At 44.3% G+C, this 19,459-nt stretch overlaps 1 protein-coding gene across 8 annotated transcripts in view; it reads right to left on the reverse strand.

Annotated features, from left to right (window-relative positions):
- Window positions 1-656: 656 nt before the first annotated feature.
- The window catches only part of LOC147430645 (ATP-dependent 6-phosphofructokinase 6-like), a 75,904-nt gene continuing 57,101 nt past the window's right edge, over window positions 657-19,459 (reverse strand). For 3 of the 8 annotated variants that reach the window (XM_086493235.1, XM_086493238.1, XM_086493234.1), the window contains 9 exons: window positions 4,678-4,836; window positions 4,522-4,575; window positions 3,246-3,314; window positions 3,029-3,158; window positions 2,577-2,617; window positions 2,258-2,482; window positions 2,065-2,110; window positions 1,726-1,880; window positions 657-1,541 (listed from right to left, as the gene is read on the reverse strand). In XM_086493235.1, coding sequence (XP_086349361.1) covers window positions 1,392-1,541; window positions 1,726-1,880; window positions 2,065-2,110; window positions 2,258-2,482; window positions 2,577-2,617; window positions 3,029-3,158; window positions 3,246-3,314; window positions 4,522-4,575; window positions 4,678-4,836 — 1,029 coding nt within the window. In that variant the 3' untranslated portion in view covers window positions 657-1,391. The remainder of the gene's footprint in view (window positions 1,542-1,725; window positions 1,881-2,064; window positions 2,111-2,257; window positions 2,483-2,576; window positions 2,618-3,028; window positions 3,159-3,245; window positions 3,315-4,521; window positions 4,576-4,677; window positions 4,837-19,459) is intronic. The other 5 variants (XM_086493237.1, XM_086493236.1, XM_086493240.1 and 2 more) reach the window with 5 other exon arrangements.

A 19,459-nucleotide genomic window follows, 5' to 3' on the forward strand; every position in this document is an offset into this window, starting at 1 on the left:
ATCAATTATGCATCTTGTTTTTGTACTTAGTGACCTCTAACCGATTAATCATAAGTTGTAAACCGAATAATTATGCATCTTGTTTTTGTAATGAAACAAGGTGAAGGTTCATGTTGGCATTCTAGAACATTTAGAATATATATGGAAATCAAATATATGTATCTATGTAAGACTGTGAAATGAAAAGATCCATTGACAAACTAAAACCTAAAGAAGATTTCGATTGTTCACATGAAAAGAGAGGTCCATGGAAAGTGGGAGGTTAGTGTCAAAGCAATGAAGGACTTTACAAAGGTATACATTGTGATGAAAAGTGGAGGCTAGTGGAGGTTTTACGTTACCAAAGCAATCCAAGTTTACCTTTATGAAGATCACTCCAAAAACTCCAAGCTTTTCCAATAAACAAACATTTCCTTTTGTTTCTTACATTTCTTGTTTCCACTCATTTTTTCTCTCTACACAGGCACGCATTTTGAATTATCCACTTGGTTATTAACCTAGAAAGTGCACATATTGATAAATTTGTCTGTGCTTGAACCCACAACCTCAAATACCCTACTCAACACTATAAACATGTGCTCTTTCTGGCATGTTGTTTGCTTTATTAAGTTCAGTTCAAATAACCAAATTTGCTCAATTCCTTTAGACTTCCAAAATTGCACCAAATCAAACTTTTGCTTCACTAGGTTTATAAAGCAGTTGATCAAGGTTAGTTTTATTGGGCTTCAGCAAGTGTATTTTGTGTCAGTTATTTACTCATCCTTCGGAACTGAAAGGTAATGCAACTAGCAGCACTCTGTTCTGCTTACTCTCCATTGCAATGGGCCAAAGCACAGATCAAAACACCAACATTGCGTGCAAACATCCTACGAACAATGAAGTTCATTCTGATCCAAGATCAAACTCTGATTTCTGGTCAAAAAAGGTCCATCTTTGGCATTGGAAATCTCTTGGTTGGTTACCGGTTCTTGTTGATAACCTTACAATTCTTTTGTTAGCAACCACCCACCTAGAGGCTCTTATGCACAGCCCAGGAAAAGGTTAAGGGAGGTGTTATAGATTGAGGTGTTTCAACCTTCTAACAAGGAAATGTGGCTGGGTGTAGAGTTGGCCCAAGCTATCTGGTTTTGGGTCAAAATGGTAAGGTTCAAAAAATTGAAGCTGTTTCAAATCCTCTAGAGAGAGAAGCTTCAACATCGAAGAGCTGACTTGTACACAGTTCCTTGGCAACCACTTTTGTGACCTGACTAGAGGCCTCATTATGCACTTGCTTGCACTTTAGCAGGATGAGCTTCGTCCTTAGCTCAAACCTAAAGAAATTTCAATTAGTGAACCCGAGTGGATGCCAAAGACAGCAACAAACTAGAACCTATTTACATCTGATTATTCTCTTAAACATGCAATGGATATCTTTCTTGTGATTTATTGCCTACATCTTCAACCTCTTCATGCCATGTGAAGTCGGGCTGATTTGTTGATGATAGAAGCCTGGCCCACATCCTGTCGGCAATGCTGATGCGCTTGGGATTCTCTGTGATTCTCTGCAACATTGAATGAAGTTATCAGTAATGGCTTGCTCTTAACTCTTTAATTTTTCTTTTGTTAGGTTGTTATATATGATCTTGATTTATGACTGTGGAAGTTATAATAGAGTCGTTTCAAGGCCATAAATAAATCCATAAACCACATTAGAAAACGTTCATCCTCATCAAAGTTTCTGTTTACCGATGTGGGAATGTAAGCATGGCGACCGTTCACTGGCCCTACAGTGAATCCACTATAACCTGCCATGGCCCCATTAATAGCGCTTTGAGCAAGCAAAGTGCAATAAATGTTGTCAGATGCGTTGCTTGGAATGGCACGAATCATATAGGTGGGGTCTGAAAGATAATTCATTAAGGGTCAGAAGTTGCTCTTAGCTAAAAAAGACAGTAATGCACCACCAAAAGAAAAGCATCACAGTGAAGCTGTGTGGAAGAGCAAAAAGGATGAAACGAACAACAAATAGGCCTTCTTTAGCTGGCAAATGAAACCTGCAGACATTGATTTCAGAAGGAAAATTACCAATGTATTTAAGATATATACCCTCCTTCCTATCTGAGAAGTGATCCTGGAAACACAAAAAGATTGTTTTAGTGAAGAATGGAATCTCAACATTCCTTCAGTTTTTATGGTTATGGTCACCGCATTAGCATCTGCCATGTTCACTATTACAGAACATCGTGAGATGTGAACTCACATGATAAACAGACCATACCTTCAATTTCTGGGCTAACCATAACCCGACATCAAGGAGCTGTTTGTTTCCAGAGGCATCACATTTTGGCAGGGCTGCACCATTCTGTATCATCAGATCTTGACCGGCACCTTCTGCTACAACAATAACGACGTGCTTGTTCTCATGTAGCCGCCTCTCAATGTATTCGTATAGCCCTCCTTCTCCTTCAAGATAGAAAGGCACTTCAGGTATCAAGCAACAATCCTGAAATGTTTACGAAAACAAAGCACTAGTTTAGACACTCAGAGTAGGCTTGGTCGCTCATTTTAGTAAGAGGTCGACCTGCATCGGTGCTTACCACATCACGACTCGCAAGCGTGGCATACATGGCAATATGTCCTGCAAAGACAGAAACCTCCGTCAAAACTTCTTTTTTAAAAGTTTGCTGATGTACTGTGGAGACCATAAAGGCTCATTTAGTGCCAATTTCCAGGGAGGATATGGTAGGCCTGAGAGTCTGCACTTGGAGGACCAAATTTCCATTTCTAGTAGCCAAAGCTTGAACCTAGCTGCCTAAAAATCTGATTGGGGCAGAGAAAGATGCTAGTAGGAAAACCTATGTGGTCACACCCATTTGTATGGGAGTGAAAAACATGGCATCTTACTTCTAAATGCATACTTAAATGGGAAAGGTGTAGAACTTGCACTGAATGATATATGGCATCTAGCTTCTAAACGCATACCTAAATGGGAAAAGTGTAGAACTTGGGAGTACAAAAAGCCAACTTATATATGAGCTTGAAAGCATACCGCTGTATCTACCCATCAGTTTCACAAGGCCAACCCCATTCTGAATGCTCTCAGCCTCGACGTGTGCAGCATTGATTGCCCTTTGAGCCTCTTCAACGGCTGTATCAAAACCAAATGACCTATCTATTATCTGCCATAAACTGATCCAATTTAGTAAAGATATGTATTTGCAAAAGGTTGGTGGAGATCTCATCAATTTCATAAAGAGAGAATGTACATCTATGTCATTGTCTATAGTTTTTGGTATGCCTGCAATGCACACTTTCAAGTCTCTCCTTCTAATTTCCTGTAAATCAACAAGGATGAATATGATAGAAAGTAAGTTTCCATGTCAGCGCTTAAAGACAGACTATGCATAGGTGTGTCAACACCGAATGCAAGCTCAAGCATGCAAGTCATATGACAATACCAGAGTACGGCTTTCTTAGTATACATACAGCCGGCGCATCCCTCCTTCCAAATAATAACCATGGAACATATTTGAGTCAAGGGAGGTGCTATCCTACAAGAGCCATGCACGCGCAATGTCTTTTAAGCATGGGTATTGTCCATGTACACTGTGGCAGTGTACCAACATAGGGATGCAACTCTCCATTTTAACATTAGCAATGAAACACGGTCCCAGCAAGTGCAAGACTCAGACATATCCATCCCTCCTAGAAGAAAAGCTTATCTTTCCTTAGCATTACACTACCATCTTCGATTCAACCTCTTTGGCTCCTGTTAGCCCCTCCAATTGATGCCTTTCCTGGCCCCTACATCCTACAAATCAAAAAGACAGCACCCTTGTTTTGAATAATAGCTTGATTTTCTTGCAATCGAAGATGTTTTCGATATCACAGACATCACAATTTTCACAATGCACAAACTGAAATCATGAAGGCAACAACACAGTGGTACGTTGTGAAATATGGTTAGTTAAGCATAAGCATAAGACAACAGCTAGACATTAGCAATTTGCGATTAAACATTAGGGATGTAGGATTCAAGAAAGGTTCTGCTTGAAGTGACTGAAAGCAATTCAGCAATGATGCTCCTCTCATTCCAAAGATTAGCCCCTATTTGTGGGTCGAGGTGCCAGCAATAAATGTGTCTTTCCTCAAAAGCATTGCTGTTGGTCAAGACACATGCCACACATAGGCATTGTCTATGTGTGGCTGTGTCCTCCTTTACAGCATGCATGGGCAGTATGGTTGGATCCTTTACAGCATGCATGGGCAGTATGATTGTTTCATCTTTGGTTCCAAGCAGCCTAGGTCATTTGAACAGAGTTCTATCAACACAACCTACAAGTGAAGTCCATTCTGAATTTTGCAATGAGCAGGACTTCAACCTATGACATTTCAACCATGAGTGACAAGACCTTGAGAGCTGCAAGGAGACGCGTTTCCTTTTTCACAAAGAGTGTCAATGAACTTTCAAGAGACGAGTTTGAACCAGCATGTACATTTGCAGTGCACAGAAAAACTAAATCAAAAAATGTAGATATTTACCTCATAAATGAAAGAAGCTCCTTTTTGAGTACCTTCCCCTCCCACGATGTAAACCTTTCAATAGTCATCAGACAACAACATTAAGCACTAAAAAAAAAGGCACATGCCAGCTAGGTATAGAGTTGGTTTGTGTTTTTACTGAGTAGGAATCTTCACCTGATTGATTCCACGGTCTTGTATGCTGTTTACAATCTTAGCAGTGTGATGACCCCCGCGGGAAGTGCCAAGAATGGTGCCTCCACGTTTGTGTATGTCATTAACAATCTTTGGATCCAATTGAATAGTATTTCTTGCATAAAATCCTCTGTAACCACCCTGCAGGCAACCAAGGACATGTTTGCTGAGATTTATGTGTGCACTCAAAATCAAACCATTAGTAAGCACAAGAAAGAAAGAAAGATCTTTTTACATCTATAAATATCAACGTCAGCCTATGAGACAAATCAAATATACATGTGTCTCCTCTATCTATCGAGAATGGACAAAAGTAAAAAGTAACAAAATGTGGTCAGGTGGTTAGGGGGGAGGGGGTGATCCATGGGAGGCTAAGATACAAGATACATGGTATATGAGGAGGAGGGGGGGCGGGGGGGGGGGGGGGGGGAAGGGGAGCTCTATCTCTAGGGGTATGGGTACAAATCTATCAGTTCAAGGAAGTACATGAAGTGCATCGAGGACTAGCTCCATCTTACGTCAAATTGGGGTGTAAGATCTGGTACATGGGTGGGTGCGGTGTAAGGTCTGCACGTATAATCATGGCTGGGTCTGGGTGTAAGATCTGATACATGGGTGGGTGCGGTGTAAGGGCTGTGCGTATGGGTCTGCCAGCATCTGAGAAAATCTCTCTTGGGCTGCCTGCTGGTAGCGAGCCTGGTGCCGCTACAGGTGCTAAAAGTGTGTCACTAGAAAACGTCCGAACTGGCGCTGATCTTTAGACTCCATGATCCATTATAGGGTGGCTGTCCTACGAAAGAGCCTCATATCTGTCTCTGATATCATCATATGTTCAACATCAGCAAGCAGAGTGCTCCTCGTTCTCAATCGCCCTCTATATGCAAAGCTGGCAAACCCTCTTATCTCGAGGGGTATGAGCAGCTCTTCCTATCTCTATCTCTAGATTGTGTAATGATACCCGAGTTGACCAATCGCCGCTTGTGAACTATGTGGCCATAGTTACAAGGAATGGTCATTTTCAGATCTCCGTTCCCCGTTCCCATTCCAACTTCCGGTTCCGAGTCCCTGTTTGTGTTTCAAACATGAGTATCCATAACAGGGAATGACATTTCACACCCATTGCATTCCCCGTTCCGCATTCCAGTCTCCCGTTCTGGGTAACTAGGTATGTGGCATGTATGTGCCCATGTAGTCTGGTCTTTGAATGAACCCCTTGTCTAGCATGGTCCAGAAATGCTGACTGTAATACATCTTAGGGAAAAGAGGCTGTCTAGGTGTGATCCATGTCTCTGATGTAGAGCTGCCATAAAACCTGCTTGAGTACCAAGAATCCTGCTCACCTGACTTTGAAATCTGTCTAGAGGCCTCGAAGGCTCTACGTGTGTGACTATCTAATGGCATCTCTCTCATCCTCTGGATGAGATAAACTTTCAGGAAAATAGCGTCGACTAGTAGGGGTGGGGTAGCTAATTCTGCTTGAATAATGTCGCGTGGTACTGAGGACTTGCTACGCAACAACCATGATATCATACATAACTATGGTCTCTCAATCTGTGTCCATGAGGTGGCTGATCGTCCAGGAGCCAATATTGCTGCAACATACATCAAAGCTGGGGTGACCAAAGTGTCAAAGAGCCACCTCTTGGTGCGGAGCTCTTGAAAGTGCGCCTGGTGACATCTCCTCTCAAGCATGGCCAAAGCCGCATATCCTCTGGTAAGTATGTCAGTAGCCACCTTTACCATGGTGAAGCACTCGGGTGGGTTGGCAAAGGTCACTCCCAAGTATACATAAGACTTCACCAATTCTACCTATCCACTTGCAACCATAAAGACTACCACACTCCCGATTGCCCTAGAAGTATGAAAGATCATGACCTTGGTTTTCCCAAGGTTCACTGTCAACCTTCTCTGTGTACAAAAGTCATCAAGACCCTCGAGGTGACGTTGTAAGTACTCTTGTAATTTAGAGATCAAAACAATGTTCTCAACATAAAGCATGCTATGTACTGCGGTTCCTCCAAGGTCTACACCCTCACCACCAACTCACAATATGTAGCTTGAGATTTCATCAATGTAGATCCCAAAGAGGGTCTAGGAGAGTGGGCATCCTTATGCATACCGATGGTGATAGTGATAGAGTCTAATAAGCCTCCACAGCAACCTACTCTCCTCGTCACGTACTCATATAAAGCATATATAGCCCAGTTCAACTATGAAGGTACACCCACGCTGTGGAGGCGTTGAAAGAGGCTCTCATGCTCAAATCCTTTGCAAATTCCACAAAGCAACAGTGTAATCTCTTCTTTTGCGCTTTTGCCCCATCAATGAGGTAGCACAGAACGAAGATGTGATCTGTAGTAGAGAAGGCTCGTGTTCAACCGGCCTAGCCAAGGAATCTGAGTCCCTAAGCTCTGCCTAAAGAGCTGCTCCGTAGAGTTTGACCATGGAATTCCCTGGGTCCATGGTGTTGCCATACTTGTGGATAGGTACAAAAATGTGTCTAGTCCATTCATCTGGCAAGCCCTTCGCCATAGCCCTGTTGAAGATGTTTGCAATCAATGGGGCTATGATGTCCGTTGTGTAAATGAATTCTCGCTCTATGGTCTTGTGCGGTTAGCAGATCTACAGTGTTGGAGTCCACGTGTGGCTCGTGTTACCATATCTGTTGTTAGGTGCAGCGAAATAATTGTTTGCGCTTTGCTCAAGATGAGTGCTCCGAACTGTGCTCAAGGTTCCTTTTGTTCTTATGGAAGGGAGAGCCTTCCGTTCTTAATGAGAGAATGCTATGATCACAAACAAAGTGAATGGACATTGTGCGTGCAAGTGTATCAGACTGAGAGATAGAGAGAGAAGAAAGATACGACACCAGAGACGTTGTAAACCCTCCTCCGAAGGCCCCACTCTCGTCGGCGAGAGTGGTCTACTTATGATTGCACAATCTGGTACAATGGTAATGCATAAGACTGATGCAAGTCTAGGCTATGTCGACGATGACGACGGGGATGACGAAGTCGACCTAAGGGCTGAAAGCTGCAATCTTTCTACTGCTGTCCAAAAACGTTATGGGCTGAAATCTGCTAATCTTCTATCTGCTGAATTCTGACTCTATGTCGGTGACGATGTCGATGGCGACCATGCGACGACGACGTGCTGAAAACGCAGATGCTGAAATCTGCGTTTTCCGGGCTGAAACTGTAAACCTTGCAGAAACTGACCATGCGGCGAGGAACTGCTGCGGGAAGGTGAGACCGGCGAGGTTCGGGACTTGATCTGCGGGTACTAACTGCTGAAAACTGAAAACGCTGATGTTCCTTGACTTTCCGTCGCGGTGAATCTGCAAACCGCTAGGGTGTGTAGCAGATGCAAAAAAGCTAGGGCTGGAAATCTGTGCTTCTGTCGCCGTGGCTCTACAAATGCAAAAACGCTAGGCTGATCTGAGGTGCTGCTGCCGCCGAGATCTGCAAAGGCAAAACGCTGGCTGATCTTGTGATGAAAACGCTAGGTCTCTTGGGGGGGGGTTGTCTGCTGAGAAGTTGCCTGTTGAGCGTGGAGCTCCTACTACCTCTTCTGCCATTTAGTGCTAACTTTGGTTTGCTTATATATTTTCTTACCCAAATTGCCCTACCTACTTTTGTTGGGAAGTCACTTAAATTAATAAGTGAAAAATGTCAAAAATAGGTAAAATAGGCTAAATGCATTGGAAAAATCCCCTAACTGATTCTAATGGATTCTCATGGGAATGCTGATGATGATGCTGTGTGCAACCACAGGATATGCATCTACACTAAGTGACTGGGCATGCACGGTCTACGAATTGGAGACTCACAAAAGTGTTAGATCACTTCTAAATCTAGACTGACTGGACTGACTGAACCCTGATCATGCTGTAGCTTGTCCACGGACACATAGGGTTGGATGTGTCCAATGTCACGTGACATCTGTGGTAAAGAAAGTGGAGATGGTAGGTCGTGACTCGAATGGCTCTGGGATTGGAGGTTTCCATGGACCTCATACAACCTCTTTGCATATTCATGCCATGCCTATGGGTCCTCAAAGGGTGTGGTCAGGTGGGGCCCCTAAGACTCTGTCATGTTGTCGCACTATCAATGCTCATGACTAGGTGGTAAAGCTCAAGATCCTCTGCCTCCTCGAAAGCTCGCCGTTTATGACGAGTGAGTCATCATCTTTCTTTTGGCCTCTTGCTTTGTAGTCTTCCCAAAAGCTCTCAATGCTCATAGCGTGCAGTAAAGAACTCTGCACTCCTCATCATACCAACGATTCTGTGGCATAGTCCCTCGGAGGGGAGAACGACCGGTGTGAGTAGTGTGTGGAAAGGAGTTGAGGCTAATGTGTTGAAGACGAATGAGATCCAAGAAGTGAGTGTGGACAACGATACAGATGGTAGGCTAGACCCAAAGGCCGTATGACCCTCTGGTGAGTATATAAGGGGGCCTAGTGCTCGTATGCACTGAATGGTAAATTGTGGAGTAGGTGTAGTTAGTGTGGGAGATGGTGGCTCAGTGAAAGAAAGAGAGAAGTAGATACGTTCAGCTCTAATGGGGATGGGATGGTGAAAAAGCTAATGAGATGTATAGCCCCCAAGATGCCATAATATAATCCACTATCCCCGCTCCCCCCCCCCTCTCGGCGATCTGCAACTCAGTGTAGCATGCATGTCACACATCTGTGAGAGTGCACGTGTGTGGAAGCGTGAGAGAGAGAGAGAGAGAGAGAGAGAGAGAACACAAACGCTAGATGTGGAAGAGGGGGCAGTCAACCCCCCATGACTACCAGAACATAAGATCCGTACAATGATCAGATGATATTGAAATGTGTACCCCCCTGGCCCCATATATATGAGTGCCCAAGGTGGCCGCCCAACTCAAGTGGGCGACCGGCCCCAAACTCGAGCGGCAAGACAAGGTACAACCTATGCTATGGGTGGCCAGCACGGAGACACTAGCCTTACAAGGAAGTGCCCTAGAGTGTGAAGCAGCAGAGTGGTGTAAATCTAAAACCTCCTCTTAGCACCTGATGCTGAACAAACCGCGTGAAAGCAAAGATGTGAGGCAAATGATGAAGATGTCTAGTGCGATGTCCAATGAAGAACAATACTCCGGCGAGCTCCGCGAGTATAGCAACAGTTGGGGTGTCACAACCCCCAAGAAATGTCCATGGTAAAGTGTCTTCACGAGCAGCATAGAAAATTGTTGTACTCCGCCAATATAGGGTGAAGATACTAAGTGAAGGTCCCGAATAGAGTGTAAAAACAACTCCCTGTCGTAAAAGAAGTGCCAATAGACCTGCAAGTGTCTTGCCCAATACGATCTCTAGTGTCTGTAGTCAATCCGTATGAAGAAAATGCGGAAGCCTAGGAATCGTCATGAGAATGACCGGAAGCCTGTCAATGCATGAACCTGTAACCTAGTGTGACCAGGTAGCTAAGCTGTGTAAAACTCCAGGAAGGCCAGTTGTAGCAATCTGTGTAACTAAGTCAGACTTTGTAAATAATTAATTTATTTACGAGAAAAGAATTATCTAATTAGTTGTGTGCACACCAAAATAGACCTAGCAGTTCTAAGGCCTCAGGTGAGCCTAAATGCGGGCCACAACACCTCAGAGGGACCTTAGCAGAAATTACCTTGAAGCCCTAGTGATTGGGAAATCAGGTCTTCACAAAGGGATAAGCAGTAGCCTCAGATTTTAGGCTCAGAAAAATACGCACGTCAGTACAAGCACATGAATGAGATGGGGTCCTTAGAACAGTGACCCTAAGGCTAATAAAGCTAATAAAGCCTTAGGGTAAGTTTCGTTAAATTAAATTTAACGGTCCGTGCCCGGGCAGGCGGCCGGACAAGTGTGAACAGGTAAAGGCGGTGCAGTGCAAGTGCGGCATTGCGCCGGCAGACCTTTGGTGTTCTCATAAAAGAATCATTGGTAGCAGTTGTTAGTTAGTTGCACATTTTTTTTAATTAATGAGCTAGAAGTTTTTAAAGTCAAAAGTTGAATGGTTTTTAAGTTTTTAAAGTAAGTGTACCAAGTGGCACACTTACCAATGCAAACTAACTCTCTCTCACTCTCTCTCACCCTCTCTCTCTTCCTAGCGCCCCCTCTCTCTGATGGCTATTTAGGAGCCCCCCCTCCCCCATTTTCAGGGCTGGCAGTGCACCTACCCCCCCTAATGTGAGCGTGCTCTACGCGGTGGAGCCCTCCATTGAAGCTTGAGAGCAGCCCCTTGCGACATATGTGGTAGCCTTGTGCTCCCATTGTCAAGAACAAGGGATCTCACAGTCATAGACACCTTCTGGTGAAGTTTCATCGCGAGAAGCTGCCGTAGACGCTCTCTTAGCAGAGTGCGGCTGCTGTAATTCTCTGTTTTCAGCCCCTAATCACCTCGATTAGGGCTGTTTTCAGCAGATCAACCATAGAAATTCTCTTCTCTCTCCTTACCCTAAGCCTACATCAAGTTTGGTGCGATTCCATCGCGAAGAAGACCTCTATTTCAGCGTAGGGGTGTGCACAGGTAAGAATTTCAAGTTATGTGCAGAAAATTACAGCAAGCATGTGCGTGTGCATTTTGCTTGTTTCTCTTTTGTGTTCGATGCATGAATGAATGAGCATGAAGGCAACACATAACGGAAGATGGACTCTCCTCTACGAGAGCTTCTGATGAGCTGTTTTGGAAGATAGACTCTCTTTTTGAGAGCTTCCAACCAGTCTCGCAGAATAGGGGAAATCCCCTAAGCAGAAAGAAAGTGGAAACACTTTCTCAGTCAGTAGTCAGAACAGAACAGAAGAAAGAATAGAGGACGGGCGTATGCCCCGTTCCTGTGCTTGTAAAGATTCTCCCTTAGTAATAAAGATATTCTCTTTATGGGGGGAGACCAGCCCATCTTCTGGTCCCCAATGAAGTGTCAAGTTTTCTCACTCCCTCTAATTCTCTTGAGTATTTGAAGTGCAATTAAACGTCAGTTTACGCTTCCGTATTTTTGTGACAGTGGTATCAGAGCAAGGTCCTCTCTCTCTTCCTGAAGGGATTGACGACTCTTGGCAGACTGCAGAAATGGGAGGACGCGAGATAGAGTTCTCTCTCCTTCAACAACAGGTGGAAGAGTTGCAGAAAGCTCTCTTCCATCCAGAAGTCCAAAAGATTCTCCATACTCTTGAAAAAGGGAAGGAGAAAATGCCGATGGGGTCGGGAGAAATCCCGCAGAACCCAAAGGCGCCACAACCAAGAAAAGATCCTTTGTTTGGAACTTCCCGCATGCACGAGAGGCAGAAGAAATCTCCAGAACGTCATGTGCGGTTTAATCCAAAAGTTCAAGAGCAGGATCCCCCTGATTCCCCTCAGTTCTCTTTCATGAAGGATCTGGAAGACATAGTTTCTCCGGAAGACATGTTTCTCGACGATCCGTCGCAGCAAGAAGTACATTCAAGGGAAAGGACTCCTGTCCCCAAGGAGTCTAAGCATAGAAAGAAGGAGCACCATAAGAAGAAGCACCACAGGTAGAAAACATTCAAGTCGGGAGATAAAGATGTGAAATTCGACACCTACAATGGACGGCGTGATAATGACAGCTTTGGCTTTCATCCGCCAATTTGAAGTTGCATTTGCTGAAGGGAATTTTAAAGAAAGATCCAAGCTTCGCCATGTTAGTTTGTACCTGAAAGGCACCGCCAGCAATTGGTGGTTAACCCTTATCCTGGAAGATCGCAAACCCCAAGATTGGACCGCTTTCAAGAAGGAGTTCTACGCACAGTTCCTTCCTCCAGACTATGAGGAAGAGGTAAAGAAAGAATGGGATCGACTTTCACAGTCAGAGAACGAAACTGTTCCACGCTATGTGGATAGGTTTTGGGACGTTCTCTTGAAAGTCACTCCATTCAAGAAGATTGACGATTCGGAGAAGATGTGCAAGTTTGAAGCAGGTTTGCATGAAGCCTTGCAAAAGGCTATGAAGCTTTACCCTCGAGGTAACTTGCAGATACTTATGGAATCAGCCCGCATAGCTGATGGAATACATGACAAGGGTACTCCCAGGAAGATGGAGCAAAGCACTTACCATGTTAAGCAGAAGGCTCTCCATGAGCAGCCTACCTCTTCTACTTCTTCTCAAAAGAAGAAAAGAACCGCCTCCGAAGCAGAAGCAAAGCCAAATCAGCCCAAGAAAGGGAGATATCTCTCTCCTGCTGAGTTGCGAACATACATTAGTGAAGGAAGATGCTTCAAGTGCGAACAAGTTGGTCATATGAAGGGTGACTGTCCTACCAAACCTCCACAACCAACCTCTTCCAATGCAGTCCCAGATGTACAGGGAAATACAACCAAGGATGGAAAAGAAAGAGCTCTTCTCAAAGCATGGGGTAGTATCAACAACCAACGGGCTCTTATTTTGTTTGACCCTGGTAGTACAGACAACTTCATCTCTACCAAGCTAGCTGACGACCTGAACTTGCAACCCAATCGTTTTGGAGTCTCTATTCAAGCGCAATCTGCTTTCAAAGGGCAGAACTCAAACTCTACTCCAATCATAGGGAAGTTGAATCTAAAGGTCGACGACTACAAGGATCAAGAGTCTTTCTTACTAGCTTCACTTGAAGGATGCAATGTTATCTTGGGAATGCCTTGGCACTACAAGATGCATTCCATTCCTGACTATGTTCAGAAAACCTTATCTTTTGCTCATAAAGGAAAGGAGTATCTTGTACTTGCAGATACAGGTGATTGGCGTATTCCTATCGCCAATCACATTGCCATCAAGAAAGAAATGAAAAAGTGTGTTTCAGCGTACTTGATTTTTGCAAGAGAGAGAGATGTGTCTGTTTCACAACTTTCTTCCTCTTTAGAGCAAAAAAGACTTAAGTTAATAGAAAGATATAAAGATTGTTTTGCAGATGAACTTCCAAATGAACTCCCACATTCGCGACCTGAGGATCATACAATTGATTTGATCCCAGGAAGTTCTCCTCCAAATCAACCCCCTTATCGAGTTAGTCTAATGCAACAAGAGGAAATTCTCAAGCAGGTTAACGAACTTTTGGAGAAGGGCTTAATAAGGCCTAGTACTTCTCCATATTGTTCACCTGTCTTGCTAGTACAGAAAAAGGATGGCACATTCCGCATGTGCATAGACTATAGATCTCTAAACAAGATCACAATCAAAAATCGATTTCCAATCCCTCGGATTGACGACATTCTTGATAAGTTACAAGGAGCCAGTGTCTTTAGTCGTATAGACTTGAAGAGCGGTTATCATCAAATCCGCATAGCTCCTCAGGATGTGCATAAGGCTTCATTTAGAACAACCTTCGGGTTGTATGAATTTTTAGTGATGCCTTTTGAACTCACTAATGCACCAGCTACATTCAACAGAATGATGGATAGAATCTTCCACTCATACAGAAGCTTTACAGGCGTTTTCTTTGATGACGTCTTAATCTTCTCAGAGACGGAAGACGAACACTATAAGCATCTCGCCTTAGTGTTTGAAGAATTACGCAAACACAAATTATTTGTGAATGCTAAGAAGAGTGAGTTCTTTCTAAAAGAAATCCACTATTTGGGCCATATAGTATCTCACAACCAGGTGAGAATGGACCCTAATAAGATTCAAGCAGTTGTAGAATGGCCTACGCCAACTACAGTACATGATGTACGAAGTTTCCTTGGTCTCTGTTCTTATTATCGGCGTTTCATTCGAGCTTTTGCCGCGATAGCAGGTCCCCTCCATGACCTGACAAAGAAGCGGATTCCATTCCATTGGGGGTCTGGACAAAAACAAGCTTTCGAAAAGCTTAAGTATCTACTCAGTCACGGACCTGTTCTCACCATCCCTGATCTTCGCAAACCTTTCGAGCTATACTGCGATGCATCTGGAGATTGTGGAGGAGTAGTTTTGAACCAAGAGGGTCACGCGATAGCCTATGAAAGTCGGCCCCTTAAAGATGCAGAGTTGCATGCCTCCATATACAAAAAAGAGCTAATGGTAGTAATTCATGCTCTTTCCATTTCGAAACACTATCTATTAGGAGCTGATTTTATTATCAAGACAGATCATCAAAGTCTTCGCTACTTTCTCACATAGAGAAAGTTATCAGAAAAGCAGATGAGATGGGCAAACTTTCTTTCAATGTTTCATTTTCAGATTTTACACACTTCTGGAACAAAGAATGCAGTTGCATATGCTCTCTCCAGGCGTCCAAAGATCAATGCACTAACAACAATTTATCATGAGGAACTAGAATCTCTCAGCGAGATGTATCCTCAAGATCCAGACTTCGCCACAATTTGGGCAGATCTTCAAGCTGGTCACTCAAAGCCACCTTATTCTATTAGGGATAATACACTCTATCGTCAACAAGCAATATGCATAGCTCAGCCCTTACGACAAAAGGTGACGGATGAAGCACATAATTCTCCTTATGCTGGGCATCGGGGAATTGTTTCCACCACTAGTGCCCTCGAAAGGTATTTCTTTTGGCCAACACTCCGTGCGGACATTGAAAAACATGTACGTGAGTGTTTAGTATGCCAAAAAGTAAAATATGACAGACATAAAGTTTATGGCAAGCTTCAGCCGCTCCCTGTGCCTAACACGCCATGGGAAAGTATTGCCATGGATTTTATTACGGATCTTCCTAGATCCAAGAATAGAAATGATGCAATCTGGACTATAGTAGACAGGTTCAGTAAGCAAGCACATTTTCTTCCAGTAAAAAAGACGATCAAAGCTGATCACATGGCTAGAATATTTCTAGCTCAGATTTTTAAACACCATGGATTGACAAAGACTATTGTCAGCGATAGAGATCCCCGCATGACTAGTCTATTTTGGCAGGCATTGTTTGAAAACTTGGGAACTAAGCTTGATTTTTCATCAGCTTATCATCCTCAAACAGATGGTCAAAGCGAAATCGCTAATGCCACTGTTTTAGATCTCCTCAAGTGCTATGTTTCGGAACGACAACCCGAATGGAAACAGTACTTACCAATAGTTGAGTTTGCGTATAATAATACCATACATTCCTCAACTGGTAAAGCCCCCTTCGAAATTATTTACGGGAAGCCACTCTTACTTCCTATTATGGTGACCAAAGAAAACATCTTCGCCGCAGATGAATTTGTGCGCAATATTGATATTGCCCATCAACAAGTAAAGCAAGCGATTCTTCGTACTCAAGAGCAACAGAAGAGAAAAGCAGACAAGCACAGAAGGAATCTCAATCTTGAAAAAGGACAATATGTCCTGCTTCGGTTTGAGAAAGCTAGATTGAAAAAGCGGGTCGCCAAAGGGAAAGTTGTCAAACTTTCCCATAGATTCTACGGCCCTTTCAAAATTACAGATAAAGTCAATGATGTGACTTTCAGATTGGATTTACCTTATAATTGGCGAATCCATAATGCTTTTCATGTCAGTCTCCTCCGACCCTATGTTGGACCTCCTCCAGTGGCGCCCGTACAAGAAGATCCTCCTGAAGTCGAAGAGACTGAGGAAATCCTTCAACCTGAACAGATAATCCACCACTCGGAGAGACAACTCAAGTCGGGGAGTCTACATCGAAAGTATTTAGTCAAGTTCAAGAATTACACTCCTTTAGATGCAAAGTGGATGACTGAGTCCAATCTCAAGGACTACCCTGACATCTTGCACAGTTATGTTGACGCTCTACAGTTGAGGTCAACTGTTTAGAACCAAGAGGGATGTAACTAAGTCAGACTTTGTAAATAATTAATTTATTTACGAGAAAAGAATTATCTAATTAGTTGTGTGCACACCAGAATAGACCTAGCAGTTCTAAGGCCTCAGGTGAGCCTAAATGCGGGCCACAACACCTCAGAGGGACCTTAGCAGAAATTACCCTGAAGCCCTAGTGATTGGGAAATCAGGTCTTCAGAAAGGGGTAAGCAGTAGCCTCAGATTTTAGGCTCAAAAAAATACGCGCGTCAGTACAAGCACATGAATGAGATGGGGTCCTTAGAACAATGACCCTAAGGCTAATAAAGCCTTAGGGTAAGTTTCGTTAAATTAAATTTAACGGTCCGTGCCCGGGCAGGCGGCCGGACAAGTGTGAACAGGTAAAGGCGGTGCAGTGCAAGTGCGGCATTGCGCCGGAAGACCTTTGGTGTTCTCATAAAAGAATCATTGGTAGCAGTTGTTAGTTAGTTGCACATTTTTTTTAATTAATGAGCTAGAAGTTTTTAAAGTCAAAAGTTGAATGGTTTTTAAGTTTTTAAAGTAAGTGTGCCAAGTGGCACACTTACCAATGCAAACTAACTCTCTCTCACTCTCTCTCACCCTCTCTCTCTTCCTAGCGCCCCCTCTCCCTGATGGCTATTTAGGAGCCCCCCCTCCCCCATTTTCAGGGCTGGCAGTGCACCTACCCCCCCTAATGTGAGCGTGCTCTACGCGGTGGAGCCCTCCATTGAAGCTTGAGAGCAACCCCTTGCGACATATGTGGTAGCCTTGTGCTCCCATTGTCAAGAACAAGGGATCTCACAGTCATAGACACCTTCTGGTGAAGTTTCATCGCGAGAAGCTGCCGTAGACGCTCTCTTAGCAGAGTGCGGCTGCTGTAATTCTCTGCTTTCAGCCCCTAATCACCTCGATTAGGGCTGTTTTCAGCAGATCAACCATAGAAATTCTCTTCTCTCTCCTTACCCTAAGCCTACATCAAGTTTGGTGCGATTCCATCCCGAAGAAGACCTCTGTTTCAACGTAGGGGTGTGCACAGGTAAGAATTTCAGGTTATGTGCAGAAAATTACAGCAAGCATGTGCGTGTGCATTTTGCTTGTTTCCCTTTTGTGTTCGATGCATGAATGAATGAGCATGAAGGCAACACATAACGGAAGATGGACTCTCCTCTGCGAGAGCTTCCGATGAGCTGTTTTGGAAGATAGACTCTCTTTTTGAGAGCTTCCAACCAGTCTCGCAGAATAGGGGAAATCCCCTAAGCAGAAAGAAAGTGGAAACACTTTCTCAGTCAGTAGTCAGAACAGAACAGAAGAAAGAATAGAGGACGGGCGTATGCCCCGTTCCTGTGCTTGTAAAGATTCTCCCTTAGTAATAAAGATATTCTCTTTATGGGGGGGGACCAGCCCATTTTCTGGTCCCCAATGAAGTGTTAAGTTTTCTCGCTCCCTCTAATTCTCTTGAGTATTTGAAGTGCAATTAAACGTCAGTTTACGCTTCCGTATTTTTGTGACAATCTGCGCCATAAATGTCCTCCGAAACAAGGAAACCAGACTAAACAGTCTGCACAATATAAGTTATTGTAAGCTACAGCAGTCATCGGGAGACCGCACGACCACCACCAGATGGTGTCCTGTCAGTAGGTAGGGTAATCCAAGATCAGGGGAAAGCCAAACTCAGCAGTTTGTGCTGTGACGCGCCTCTGAGAAGAGGTGTGGTCAAACCAAGCTGTCTGCACCGCAATCATCCTGTAGAAGTAGGGAAGCCAGACAAAGAAGTCCGCACTGTGAATATCCTCTGAGAAGAGGAAAGGTCAAACCAATATGTTTGTGCCGCCTTGCCTGTATCTCTTGCCTCCAATCCTCTGGTGTCAACCAAAACAAAATCCGCACCAACAACGCCACCAAACCGCAACTCGGTGTGGCTCTCAATGTGAATGAGCTGGGAGTGTCTACTGCCCAGGACGGGGGATAAGTCTGTTGTAAGGTAACTGAGGGTGAGTGTAAGCAACTCTGAAGGTAGCAATCCAAATGATCAAGAGTGTAGAAGAGCAACTGCACCTACCATCCAAGCTAAGCTCCAGGTGACTCCGGATGTAGTCGCGTAATGATGCCTGATCTCCCGCATCTCGCGGGTAAACTCTCCAAGAGAGTCCAAAGCATTGAAGTCTCACTCTAGTCTCTAGATCCAAGCAATGAACCTGTCCAAAAGGAGATCAAAGATCCTCTCCCTAAGTCCATGTATATGCTCTTCTGTAAGCAAGTGATCTTACGTGTCTAGGTCAAGTGGTAAGTGTCTGTCCACCCAAGATGGTGGTGTCTTCTTTGGGAATGTCGGTATCCCATATGCCATGAGCATGGCCATATCTCGTGTGAACTCCTCTGATGAGTGCATAGGTGTGTCCATAGAAAACCGCAAGTCACCACCCCCTCCGGAGTGTGCAACCGCTGAATGATGGCTGGAATGAATGGATCTCCCAAGGATCGTACGCCCGTAGATGATCAAGCCGATGTCGAAGATACCGTGTACTGCCAGCAGGCAAGGTGGGGAATCAATGGCACAACCAAAAGGGGGTTGAAAACAGAGAAAACAGCAGGTGTATATAGCTGAGATCTGAAGGAAACGGAGAAGATACGGGCCGGCAAGGCACCGGATGCTAAGCCGGTGTGGAAAGGCAAGATCGAGGGTTGAAAAACTGAGCACTGCCCTTGTCCCAAAATGCCAGAGCTGGCCAAAAACACAAGTAGAGGGAGGGATATTCTGGCGACAAAAATGCCCCAGAACTGTAGCGCTGGCAGCCAAAAGCAAAAACGCTGGCCTAATTTGCAAAAACGCAGGTGGAGGGGGGTCCTCCACAATGCAAAACGCATGTTTCTTTGCGTGCCTGATCATTGCAAAAACGCTGGCAAATCTTGCAGCAAACGCTGCTGATGTGATCCCCTGGGAGGAGAACCTGATGAGGAGATGCACCTTGGATCATCGAGAGCCTGAAGCTGCTGATACCATGTGAGAGTGCGCGTGTGCAGAAGTGAGAGAGAAGAAGAAGAAGAGAATTTTAACGTCGTAGGAAACT

The sequence above is a fragment of the Adiantum capillus-veneris genome, chromosome 21, assembly GCF_014529385.1.
Source record: "Adiantum capillus-veneris isolate H3 chromosome 21, ASM1452938v2, whole genome shotgun sequence".
Lineage (NCBI taxonomy): Eukaryota > Viridiplantae > Streptophyta > Polypodiopsida > Polypodiales > Pteridaceae > Adiantum > Adiantum capillus-veneris.